The sequence below is a fragment of the Leptonychotes weddellii genome, chromosome 5 (assembly GCF_054177405.1).
Source record: "Leptonychotes weddellii isolate Sample4059 chromosome 5, ASM5417740v2, whole genome shotgun sequence".
Classification (NCBI taxonomy): domain Eukaryota; kingdom Metazoa; phylum Chordata; class Mammalia; order Carnivora; family Phocidae; genus Leptonychotes; species Leptonychotes weddellii.
The window spans coordinates 121,817,967-121,831,943 of NC_138373.1; the positions used below are offsets into that span (position 1 = coordinate 121,817,967).

Sequence of the window (13,977 nt, forward strand, 5' to 3'; positions counted from 1 at the left end):
AGGATCCTGGATCCCTGATGGCTATGGGGCAATCACATCATCCTGTACTCACGATCTTTGGACTTTCCTCCTTTTTCTTTACTTCATAGTGGAGATGGGCAAAAAGTTAAGAAGACCTGAGTCTACTTCATACTTAGAGCAAAGCCAGGAGGATGGCACCATTGAAAGGAAAAAAGTAGTAAGATAACATTCTCCCCATTTCATCTTAAAAATCTAGTTTTTGCACATGAAATTACAACGAGAATTAAAAAGGGAAATAAGGTTATCTAAGTCAACATATAGGTCTTCATATAATTCCTTGTGTGATTTTACATTTTAGTATTTGGTTTACAGATTTAGTCACATTTATGTTTAGAAACAGCATCTGAAGTATTAACTTTCATACAGAGACAAATACTATCTAATTTTCATATAAGAACAACTACAGAAAAGGTCAACTGTATTCTCCCAGCAAAATTTATGTTCCTGTAAACTAAGGAGAAAAAACTCAGCCTTCCCATCAGAAACAATAGATTGTTTCTGAAATTATCTTTGATTTCGTATAAACTTAAGCATACTTAGATTTAAGGGCCATTAACTAAAGATCACATAGCACAGCTATTCGTCCAGTGTGATTTTAATCATTTAATGAACACCTACATCTTAAGGCTTTAAAACAGGGGTCCACAGACTATGTCACATGGTCAAATACAGCCCAGTATTTTTGTAAATAAAACTTTATTGGAACACAGCCACGTAAGTTTATGTACTGTCTATGGCTGCTTTCACACTACAACAGCAGAGTTGAGTAACTGCAACAGAGACTATATGGCCCAAAGTGCCTAAAATATTTATAATCAGGAAAGTCTGCTGACTCCTGCTTTAAGGAACAAGAATCCTCCGTCCCTCCCACCCTCCTAGGGCTGACAGCCATCTAAAATTAAATAAGGGGATGGTGGGGAATCAAGTGGTCACAACCAATTTATTCTTTTATTTTTTTTAAGTTTAAAACAAAATGAAGTTGCAAGGTTAAGATGGCAGATTGCACATACTCCTCTGATCTTAATCCTTCCCAAATCTTTACTAAAATTACGATAAAAGGGTTTTTTAAACAGACAAACATTAAAGGACAGGAAGACAAGAGCACAACAGCAACATCACTGAGAACTGAAATCGAACAGTCGGAAAAGCTGAAAACTAGACCAAACACAGAATCAAAAAGGACACTTCTGGAATTAGGGCTGGGGGGATGAAATTGGAGAAAATAGGGAGGACTAAAGAAAAACTGATAAAGCAGTTAAATCCCCAGATTCTTTCCCTCAATCCAGCAGCACAGCAGTTTCTTCTTTGGAAAGGGTTAAACTAAGAGCTCAGACTGTAAGACCACAGATACAGCCAAGAGTCTCTCAGATATAGGACTGTATCATGCTAGAATGTTGAATGTAGAGACCCTTCCCTGGTCACCTTTTCCCAATTTGGATTCCACAACAATGAAAGCCAGATCTTTACCCAGATACTCTTCCTTGGGGTATCTGACCAGCCCAGAAGAAAACATCATTCTGACAATGGGGATTCTCAAAATAAACAACCACTTTGATGACCTTACATTACAATCTAAATTAAAAGCCTCCCTCCACCCCACAACACTCAAATTTTCTAATCAACTTTTTTCTTAAACATCTCTCAACTGCATGTTCTCCCCCACCCCAATCTTAGTGAGCAGACAACCAAGTATTACCTCCTATTTGAGAAAATGCTTTTACATGGAAATGAAAACAAATAGGGGAAAGAAAAATTTAAGAGCAAACATACAGGGGAAAAAACATCCAGAGAAAAGATATTACAATCCAGAGAAAAGACATTACAATCAATGAAACAGGAACAAGATGCTATAAAAAACAGGAACAGAGAATAAAGACACTCCTGAAAACTATACAACAGAAATTTAGAAACTCAATACAAGAGCTGAAAGATAAAATTTCTTCAGCTTTGCCCAAAAAGAAGAGCAAAGAGATGAAGATGGAAAATAAGACAAAAGATAATTAGAAGAACAAGTTCAACATATAACATAATAGGAGGTCCAGAAAGAGAAAACAGAAATAAGACACTCAACAAAATAAGTCAAGAATATTCCCCAGAACTGAAAGCCATCGAGTTGCCAGACTGAAAGGGCCCACCACTGAATGCCTAACACAAGAAATTTAAAAAATACATATAAACAATGTGAAAATTTCAGAACTCTGAAGCCAGAGTGCTTCCAGAAATATTTGTTTAAAACAAAAGTGTCACATAAAATGATCAAGAATTATAATGACTCTGAACTTCAACACAGCAATATTGGAAGCCAGGTGGTAATGGAGCAATGCCTTCAAAATTCTGAAGAAAGAGGATTCCCAAATGAGAATTCTACACTCAAACTATCAAACATAAGGACAGAATTGTCATTTTCAATCATTTATCTCAAAATAATGTTTCCCTTGTACTCTTCCAAGAAAGTATTAAAGAACCAAAAAAGAAAATTACATGGGATACAGCAAATAGCAAACCCAAGAGAAGCAGCAAAAAGGAAACCCCAGGAAGATAATAAAATAGAACCACAATGATACTTATATAACCAAGGTTAAGCAATCCAGATTGGAGCAGTAATAAAGGAGGCAATCACTTTGAAAGCCATTATCACTAAAATACCTGCTGCCATTCTTTTTAAGCATGGAATAATTAGCCAAATTCTTATATGTACTTGAATGTGATGCCCTTGTGCTAAATTTTCCTGCCTTCCCACCTCCATGCTCTGCTGCCTACAACTTGTGGATGGTCGTATCGTACCCCTAAATCCATGTCCAAGTGTTGTTTTAACCTAACCCTAAGTTGTGTGAAATCATAAGCAACGAACAATGCAGCTCACCCATTCTCCCTTACCGTATTTCTGCAAAACATCCATCCACACTAGAACCCGGCCAGAAGTCAACTTCATTAAACTGGTGTTTCTAGAGTGTATGACCTTGCCCAATAAATTCTTCAGGAAAGTTGAAATTAGACTGTGACCCAGATAATCTTTTTGTTTCTTTTTTTTCCCTACCTTGGAGACTTCAACTGATAGTGGTAATATTGCTTTTCTTTTTAAACACAGCTAAGTTTGTGACTGCTATTCAGATTTTCAAAATTAAACACTGATTAACAATGTGTAGGTGTTAAAACTCTAAAAAAAAAAAAACAAAAGGAATGCTTTAGACAAATGCCAAGACAGTGCTTACACGTCTGGAGAGGAAAGGTGGAGGATGCAATTGAGAAGAGGGACACTGGGCTTCTAATAGTAATGTTTTACTTTTAAAAACTCATAAATTATAAGTATCCTATTACTCTTTAAACTCTACATATAAATTTCATATACTTTTTATCTTGTATGTATGATGCCGTAATATGGAAGTAGTAATTACCATACATGTATGGTAAAAATGAGTTCTGCAAATATTTCTGATTCATTACTGTGCTCAGCACATTCCTAAGAATTAACACTGGCAAATGGTTTATTGTATTTAAGACAATGATTATATATACTATATTTTATCTTGGGTACACTGTACCCAACTATTGTAACAGCAGGTACTAAGCATCAGTCTTTACCATACATTTTTATATTATTACTACTATTAATGACATCACAGTACAAAGTGAAGCCAAATCTCTGGGAAAAGAAAAAAACAAAAAAACCAACTATCTAGCACTTACTTGTCAATGTCTGCCATGTTGTAAGAACTCCAAATATCTATGGAGAGAAATGTCAGTGTTAACAAAATATACATATATAATGTATTTAAAACCATTAAAAATATTTGATGCCCAAACCCTTTAAATCAGTACCACATTGAGAATCACCACACGGAGGAATGTATACCCCCATTAAAAACACATCAGTGTTAAGAAGAAAAATCGTGGCACATATATATGGACTTTCATACCAGCCCCCAAAGTAATTTTTCAGAGGATACTGCTAAAAATAAGCAAGTTATTACTAGGCTGTTAGAATCTACCATGTAAGGACATTTTCACAATAGCACTGCTGGTAAAGAATCTGATGTATGCTAGTATCACAGAAAAGGAACAATACAAGAGTTATTCAAACTCCTTTAACAACTACAAATGGTCAATTTTTGCTTAAATTTTTAGACTTAGTACCTCACAGAACCCACTTCATTTTTACCAGTATTACTTCTTACCAAATTCATGTTAAAAAGCCAAAATCTGCCACCATTATGCCCCTGGAGATCTTTCCAAAAAGTTTAATAATCCTACCAAATGCCAGTCCTTTAAGCAACTTAGTGACAGTTTTAAAGCTCTGGGTTCCAATCTGTATCAAGTAAACCTTCCCCATCTCTTCAAATGTACCTCATGTCTTATCACTGATAAGGACCACACCCCCAGACTACCCTGGATAAGCTGTCATATTGTCAACAAACTCTTGGTTACCCGACATCAATACTGTTAGAACTGATCTGGAGAATATCCTAAATTCTTTCCCGCTATAGATTAGTATTGACTTAGAGAATACTGCTTTTAGAAAAAGAAAACTGAAGGTAAAACGTGTTATATTCAGGCAGGAAAATGACTAATGCCACATGTAATGAATGCATAGACTACCAAAAAAAATAATCTAAATCAAGCTTAGGATCCCACATTAAAATCAAGTTTTTATCTCTTAGTAATTAAAACCACAGACTTTTAATAACTCTCAGAATGCTACAAGATGTGATTCCTCATATCAACATGTTTTATATGATTATTACTTAAATAGTTAAGAAGAGTTACTGATTTCAGCAGTCAAGTGCTAATATGTGGAGTATTATTACTGATCTAACATCCATCCTTTCAACAAATTGTGAAGAAAATATTTCTTCCTAATAATGTAGCCTATTCTACTTTAAATATTTTTTTGCTTTAAATAATTTCTAATAGCACTGATAAATTTCTCTAGTGATGCTGGGTAATTTACAAAATTAACAAAATACTTAAACAATTATGAAGAAATAGTAATTCAAAAATAAAAATACTGAATCTTAATCATCAAAGAAATCCAAGTAGAATTCTAGTTTGTCTATCAAATCAGCAAGGCTCTTCTTTTAATGCAGGGAAAACGGTGGTGAACATGCATTCTTAAATACGGCTTGTGTTCCTATAAACTATTTTCTCTCTGGAGAGTAATTTGGCCATAGTAATATCAAAAACCTTAAATATGTATATCTCCAGCTTTAGTTATTCACTTGTGAGACTCTAACATGAAAAAAAATATTATGAATCTAAAGGCTGTGCTTTTCATGTTTGCCTAGAAGGTTCTTCCAAAATTCAGTTAACATAACCTTTGGCTCTTAGCTCAAAGTTTTACTTTTTCAGAGAGTCTTCTCCAACCTGTACATTCTGGCTAAATAAGATTTCTTGGTTATACACACCTATAAAGCCCTATTTCTTTCCATCGTAAGATGTCTCAAGTTTGTAGTTACAAATTAGTGTGATTATTTGACTAAGATCTATCTTTCCCAACTAATCACAGCACAAGATTCATATTACAGGGATTATATGTGCTTTTGCCAATTGCTGCATTGCATCCTTCAGGGTAATAAATAAAGTTTATATAGAGAGCAGCTACAGTTACTTATCTCATCAAAAATAAATTCAGTATTAGCATGGAATGTGCATACAATGAAATGCTTTGCAGTCAAAAATGAAGCAGATATGAAAAAGCACATGGCTTATGGCAAAATCCAATCTGGACAGAATACATACATATTCTGCCACATCTTTGCATCCTTCATATACATATATGAACATGCATGCTCATGCACATACTTTACAAATAAGACATTTCTGTACAGATATACCAGAAACCTAACAGTAGTCACCTCTAAGAAAAGACTGGGAGAAATGAGAACTTACATTTCATTCTGCATTATTTGGCTTTCCCATATACAAGTACATTTTGCTAACGTTTTGGAACTTGCTCGGTTGAATGCACAGTCTAGTAAGTCCAGCAATTATCAAAAATATAAAACAACCCCCCAAAACTTCTAAAGTCAGATTTTTATAACATTTTAACAGGTACTCAGAAGAATGGCTACACTGCTACCTTCCCTGTCCATTTCATGGGGTCACATTTAGAATTCAAACTCTTAAAATTCTTTTGATTCTTTATTAAAGATGATTCAAGACAGAACAGGATGGCATTTACTTCTTCAGAGATACCTTCTCCAATCTGCCCTGCCCACTCTAGCTAAATTAGATTTCTTGGTTATACACACTTCCGTTTTTTAAAGCAGGCCTAATTTTGTAGTCAGATCATTTGGGTTGACACCAGCTTTGTAAAAATCTAGCTCACACAAACAACTTCTGGTCTTATTCACTATCTACAAAAAATACAAAAAAACTGCTTCTTCATTGGATTGCTCTTAAGACGCAAATTCATAAAAAACTTAACTTGTGTTTGATAAGTACTGAACATTCTAATAAACAAGCTTTTTAGTTCTGTCTGTTTTTAATTATCTTAGCACAGGGTCAATATTTCTGCAAAATAATTAGCTGAGATGACTGTTAAAATGTATAGACTAACCAGTAAATGTGCCATAGTAACGTTAAGATGTTAACATTAAGGAAAACTGGGTAAGGGGCACATGGGAACTCTCCAGGAGTATCTCTACAACTTTTCTATAAATCTAAAATTACAAATAAGTTCATTTAAAAGAGAAAGAGATTAATTCCCATGCCCAGATTCTGAAACAAGAGGTCTGAGAGAGTGGACCCAAAAATCTCCATTCTAAACAAGAAACCCAGCCCCTGAGGCAGGTGGTTCTCAATCAGATCACACTGAGAAAACACAGGTTTCAGTTAATACCTCCCTTAGTTTTCTGTTTTTGTTTTTTACTGCACTCAATGTTAAATAAAATCAATGAGAATTTTTATTTATCAGACATGAAATTGCTTTCTAAGAGATATGAAGAATTTCCATTTCTGGTAGTGACAAGCTAAATTATGCAAACCAACTCTACATAAAATAATTCCAAGTCCAAAATAAATATTTGCTAAAATCTTAAAAGCAAGGTTTTAACTACCGAGGTAAAATCAAAAGCCCCGGACCTATCCAAGATGGGAAATCTTTATAGCAACCCTCCACATTAAGCAGGAACCCCCAAGTGCTATAGTCTCAGGGATGATAAACCAGTTCTCTTGGACAAATAAACTAGAATCACTTATCACTGTCGGCCCAAAACCTCAAGCCGTGAGCTTAAAGTGGTCTGCCTGATAGTGTTCCTAAGCACCTACATATCCAAATGTGAAAGGCACCTTTATCCTAGACCTCAAATAATTTATACAAGTAGTTTTCAAGAGCAATAAGGGCAACAGAAAAAATACAACAAAAGGGGCGCCTGGGTGGCTCAGTCGTTAAGCGTCTGCCTTTGGCTCAGGTCACGATCCCAGGGTCCTGGGATGGAGCCCTGCATCGGGCTCCCTGCATCGGGCTCCCTGCTCCGCAGGAGGCCTGCTTTTCCCTCTCCCATTCCCCCTGCTTGTGTTCCCTCTCTCGCTATCTCTCTCTGTCAAATAAATAAAATCTTTAAAAAAAAAAAAAATACAACAAAAACCTGTCCCAAAGACTTAAATATTGTCAAAAGGACTGTAAACTTACAAACATTGACAAATGACAACCATGCTTACTGAGTTTGAAAACACAGTGTCTGCAGAAGCATCTGCAAAGAACAGCCATCTATTAAAGGTGATACAGCAAATTTAGCAAAGAATTAAGTAGAACTTAGAAAAATAAAAATAATGTAAATCAAACAAATGGGCAGGTTTATCAGCAGACTAAACACAGCTGGAAAGATAATTAAGGGAGGGATGCAAGCTTAGAAGAAATCTTCCAAAATATGGCAGAGACTAAAGGACAGAAAACACTAATGTTAAAAGATATTTGAGGATACAATAGAGTCTAACAAAGATTCAATACAAGTTCTCGGAGTTAGAGGACAGAATGCACAAAATATTTGAAAAAAAATCAAAAGCTAAGAATTTTCCAGAACTGATGTAAGATATCCCTACAAATCCCACCAGAACTGATGGTGTTAGCCCTACAAATCCCAATCAGAATAAATAAAAAAGAAACATACACTTAGACGTATCAGTGAAAAGGCAAGACATTAAAGACAAAGAAGTCACCTCAAAATCACAGAGAAAAGACTCAGATTAAAGCCACAAAAGACACACACAGCTATCTTCTCTTCAATAGACACCAAAAGACAAGAGAGTCTTCAATGTGCTGAAAATAGCCAAGGATCTTAGAATATTATACCCAATTAAAACATCTTCTAAGAACGAATATGAAACAGGTATTTTCTGGAAAAAACGCCTCCAGCACTCTAATAAATTCTATTAAGTATATTCTTCAGGCAGAAGGCAAGTGATCCCAAATGGAAGAACTAATTTCCAAGAAGAAATGAGGGGCAAAAAGGGTAACTGCATATATCTAAATAAACATTTTTAAGTATCACCACTGTGTAGTGTGTTAAAAAATTAAAACTACCACAACATTAAGTCAACGGTGAAGGTAAATCAACTAAAGGCTCCCACTAAAAAGTGTCAGGCAGGATTTAAGAAAATCCAACTACATCCCATTTATAAGAAACATATCTATAACATAAGGACATATAGTTTCCAAGTAAAATATAGCCCTAACCAAAAGAAAGCTGGTATCACTGTATTAACATCAAAAAATAAAGTTTAAGGAAAAGCATTACTAGAAATAAAAAGGTCACTCTATAATAAAAGAGTGAATTCATTACCCAGTATATGTAATGTGCAGAAGATCTCAATTCAAAGACATGATTCATAATGTGACTGAAGGCAAATCTTAACCTGAGAACTTGTACACAAAAAGAAATCTTCCACTGAAGAAGTGGAAACAAGTCACTGAATTAAACCACAAACGGATTATATTTTGTGGTCTTGTAGTTAGATGTCCAGACATGTGTTATCAAAAGCTTCCTACCATTCCAGAAAACCTGACTCTGAATAAATTCCCCTGACAACTAATGAGAAGAAAGCTAACATTTATGAAGCCTACTCAGTAAGGGACCATTATAGGCTTTCCTCCCTATCTACAGATAAGATACTAAGCAACTTGCTCAGCAACACACAAAAGGTAAGAACCTAGTAATTAAAATCTGACTTCCAAAACCCATGTGGAGTCCACTATCATCCCAAAAACCAAAGTACCTGCTCTATCAGCCTACTGTTACACAGATTATACAATAATACACTTGTTGATATTCCTTTACATAAAATGACTACTTCATGGGGAAACAACCGATCATTAAAAATTACAAATGTTTTAAAGCAAGAGTTCAAGGGAACCAATAATAACAAAGATAAGATTTCCCTTTACCTGAGACCTCAAATCTCCCTCCAAATTAAGCAAATCTATTTTTAAGACACTGCTCTTCTATTAATAACGTTTTCAGTGGTCCAGGGGCTCAATGCTTTATTTGGCTCCAACACAACCTCATAGTTAGAATATCCTATTCTTTAGGCTCACTTTTTCAATTCTGGGGTGTCAATAGCCAACTTGGAACTGACTTCTTAGAGTCCCAAGCAAAATGGACTCCTATTTAAGAACACTACATACCTTCTAGTCCAAGGGAGCTCATTATCTAGATTATCATCTGATCCAACAGCACATAAACATACCTGGGTTGGAGTGAAAATCCGGTGAAAATTCACCCAGCAGTAACAAACAAAACCAATTTATTCACATGAGGGGGAGGGGAATTACACACACACACACACACACACACCAGACAAAAAGCTTAGGAGCCATCACTCAACTATATGTAAACAAAATCCATGTTGGAAGAAAACTCCCTGACAAAAAACTTAGGAACCATCACTCAACTATACGTAAACAAATTCCATATCGGAAGAAGACTCCCTGACCATAAATACTGTTGCTTTTCCTTGCAGCACAGTGGAACCCAATCAAGTGTGCTTCTGAATTCCAAGCTGATGTACAGCCTAACAGTTTAAATCAAGGGAACTACCGGTGGCTGGGAGATAGACACTGGGGAGGGTATGTGCTATGGTGAGCGCTGTGAATTTTGTAAAACTGTTGAATCATAGACCTGTACCTCTGAAACAAATAATATATTATATGTTAAAAAAAAAAAAAAGATAGTAGGAAGGGGAAAATGAAGGGGGGGGGAATCGGAGGGGAAGACGAACCATGAAAGACCTATGGACTCTTGAGAAACAAACCGAAGGTTCTAGAGGGGAGGGAGGTGGGAGAATGGGCTAGCCTGGTGATGGGTATTAAAGTGGGCACTTACTGAATGGAGCACTGGGTGTTATACTCAAACAATGAATCATGGAATACTACATCAAAAACTAATGACGTAATGTAAGGTGATTAACATAACAACATTAAAAAAAAAAAGTTAATGAAAAAGTTTTCCCAGGGCCACAAAATGTGACTTAAGAGCCACATACCTAAACAATGTAAATTCAGATTTCTTTTACCAGAGGTACAGAGACTTTCAAATCTCCAACATTAAAAAAATGTTTTTAGCATATAGTTAAAAAAAAAATACAAAAGCCTCATCGTAAGTCATCATTGCTCAGTTACTGGAGAAGTCCTTTAACTGCTCTGTATTTCAGTTTCCACATTAAAATGCTGATACTACCTACTTCTAAGAGCATTAAATTAGTTAATAACAGAGTAATTTGTGCTCTTACATTATTTACTCCTGTTGTGTTCTTCTATACCCCCTTTATCTTAGAAAATAAGTATAATTAATTAAATGTAATAGGTTAATTAAATGTAATTAATAGGCTCTTCAAAATTACAACCCCCTTTTCCCAATAAAAATTAAAAGGTACAAAATTTCTGAACAAAAATGTATCAAACCATGTAGTGTAAAAGGCAGAGTTGGTAACCGAAAGTACAGAGGCCACTTTGGATGGCAAGTGCAGTAATGTGATCTAGTGGTCTGGTATCAATCTACTAAACAACTTACAAGGATGGGTGAAAGCAACAACGCTCACCTTTCTAAATCCTACTCTGCCTAACAAGGACTTCTTATTCAGATGAAATCAGTATGAAATGGCACTTAAAATTACCATCAAACAGGTCCTTCATGTAAAGAATGTTATAAATACTACTCGGTCCCCCGCTTTTTCTTTATAGCATTCACCACAATTTAACATTTTATATCTAGCTAACCAATATGCTTGTTTTGCTCTTGTTATGTCCAAATAGATGCCAAAATATTTACTCAAAAAATCAAATAAGAACACAAATAATTACCGGTTTGATTAGACTTGAGGATCTGAATGGACTGATCTCGTCAGTTTTGAAAACTGATCAGGATTCATCCTCTCTAATCTTATTTTCATTAACATTTCACATTTACAACCTATCAAAAAATGAGCGAAGACGTAGTATTTGATTTTTATTTCTTCATCCTTTGAAGTCAAACAGATTTTGCCTCTTTTAGCCCCTTTTCCTACAAAAGGGCTGTTTTTAATATAATTTTGGGGGTTTAGAATCCAGTTAGTAACCTGGAGACAATATGGGCAAGCTGAGTAATAAAATGACCAATAGCATTTTGGATTAAATTAATTCTGGTACAAGTGTTGGGTTTTGGTTGTTTTTTAAATCTCTAAAGGACAAGAACAGTCATATGCCACATTTAGCATTAGCTTCGTATTTTTGTCAATAGGCCCAATATCAAAAATAGGTACTTTGCAACAGATAAAATTTACAGATATTTCAAACTGGTATGAAATTTTTAAAAGTTGTATCTATCAAATTAACGTAACACTGACCTGATATAATCTATGAAGTCAAGGTTTCATGACCAATGTTTGATTCTATCTATCCTCCAAAGGACCAGTCTTCTTAGAAGTAAATTGCATTTTAGATTTGGACCATTAATTTGAACTCTTAATTTTTTTAAATTTTTATTTAATTTGAACAACTTCCAAAAAGCATGAGACTTATACCAGAAGATCACTGGAAACCTTAATTTACCTCAACAATTTAAAACAAGTTATCCTATATAGAAGATTTTCCCCTTACCCAAAGGTAATGTGTATTACTTCCTAAGTACAGAAGTGTTAATGTAGGTTGACAAGAAAATAGGGCTTAAATATTAATTTTAAAAGATATTTTGAGGCTACCTATTTCCAAAAACAGCCAATTCCATTTTACAGCTCTTCTGAAACCAGGCAGACAGTGTTAGGAGATTTTAAAGGGCAGTCCTTACAGAACTAATTACTCATCATTTTTAAGACAGTGATGATTTAAAATAGGGGCTCCTTGAGGACGTTACGTGCTGGGTTCATTCTTCTGTACTCTGAATGTCCCAAATAGGACCGCATTCCCCGGCTCCCTTCTCTGCCTCCTTTTGTGAGTAGTAGGGGCACTGACAAGACAACAGGCTACAAACTTGGCCCATTAAGGGTACATTAATGCCTCATTTCCACCCAGACTTCCTCCACCCAGCCCCCATTCATCTTAAAAACAAAACAACTAGTTAAGTAACCTATTCTGGGAACTTCAATAAAGGAACTAATTTTTAAGAATGTGAAAGAAGTCCTAACAGAATTAAAGACATTGCAGGCCAAATCGTTTATTTTCATCTTAGAACCGTTTACAGGATTAGATTAATTAGGATCAATTCTCCCCAAATAATGAAATCCCGGTCAAGACACCCATCTAAATTCTAACTGTACTGGAGGTACACAAAAAAATCATGTGTTAGTAACAGCTAACAAGACCCCTTTACAAGCGTTAATGCTTTAAAATCCTAGCAATAAGAGGCCATGCTTCATCACCTATCTCCTAACATTCATCCTTTCCTCTGGTACCAATAAAAAGATTTAAGACCAAAGAGAAGCAGGTAGGAGTTTGAAAGCCAAGGCTAGACTTATTTACTCACTATTAATTTCCAAATCCCACCATCCCTACAACTCTCAGTGAAGTGAGGACAACCCAGACCTCGGTCTCGTCAAGCCCAGGCGGCGGCCACGTGTCTAGGGAAGCCGCCGGGGTTTCCCCTCCCAGCCCGTCGCCGCCTCCAGTGGGCGGAGAGCCCAGGAGCCTCGCAGCCTCCCCGCCCCCTCCAGGCCTCGTCCCTACACATCCCCTCCCTCCCATCGGAATTCGCAGCCTCCGCCGTTCTCTCCATCCCCCAGCGGCCTCCCTCCGGGGATTATTTTTGAGGAAGCGGGGGCGAAAAGGAAGCGGTGGGCTGCGCACTCGAACCCGGCCCGCACCCCGGGCGCCCTAAGGAGACAGCCGCTATGGACCGGGAGGCGAAACCGCGGCCTCCCTCCCGTCCGCGCGGAGAAGCCGGTGGGGCTCAGGGAACCTCGGCGCACACCAGCAGGGCCCCCGGGCCTCGCAGGCCGCACCGACCCCCCGCGTCCCCTCAGCCGTTCCCGAGTAAAGCGCCAGCCAATCCCGGAGGCCCTCTCAGGCTACGGGGACGAAACTCCGCGGACGGCTCAGGCTCCGGCCTCACTGGACGACCCGGGAGGCCCCGGAGGCCAGCGGCCCCCACTCTTATTTCCCCGTCCTTTCCCTCCGCGCAGGCCGCCTGACCGACTCTACGTTCCCCTTTCCCTTTCAGACCCCCATCCGTTACCGGTGGCTGGCACGGGGAGCCAGGCGGTCGGAGCTGCGCAGGCAGTGACTCAGGGCGGCGGCGGGAGGAGCAGGAGGCGGCGCCGCGAGCAGATGGCGCTAAAAAAGACCCGTGAGCCCGCCGCTCGCGCTCATATACAATTAGCGTCAGCACGTAGGGCCCGCTCCGCCGCCCCCCGAGGCCTCGCCGTCTCCTAGCAACGCGAGCGGGAGGCGGGCCCAGGACGGGTTGCCTAGCAACAGAACTGTCCTTCTTCCCCGAAGACCTCCACACCCTCCGCGCAGTGCTTGGGGTCCTAGGGTTCCCGCCTTCGCCC

General features: G+C 37.7%; 1 protein-coding gene and 1 long non-coding RNA gene across 7 annotated transcripts in view; both read right to left on the minus strand.

Annotated features, from left to right (window-relative positions):
• The window catches only part of NAP1L1 (nucleosome assembly protein 1 like 1), a 33,177-nt gene extending 19,400 nt beyond the window's left edge, over window positions 1-13,777 (minus strand). For 4 of the 6 annotated variants that reach the window (XM_081822088.1, XM_081822087.1, XM_081822086.1 and 1 more), the window contains exons 1-2: window positions 13,662-13,775; window positions 3,709-3,745 (exon numbers count right to left, since the gene is read on the minus strand). In XM_081822088.1, coding sequence (XP_081678214.1) covers window positions 3,709-3,725 — 17 coding nt within the window. In that variant the 5' untranslated portion in view covers window positions 3,726-3,745; window positions 13,662-13,775. Of the gene's footprint in view, window positions 1-3,708; window positions 3,746-13,661 lie in introns of all 6 variants that reach the window. The other 2 variants (XM_081822089.1, XM_081822092.1) reach the window with 2 other exon arrangements.
• The window catches only part of LOC145721848 (uncharacterized), an 84,854-nt gene that overhangs the window by 37,312 nt on the left and 33,565 nt on the right, over window positions 1-13,977 (minus strand). The gene's annotated exons all lie outside the window — the stretch shown is intronic.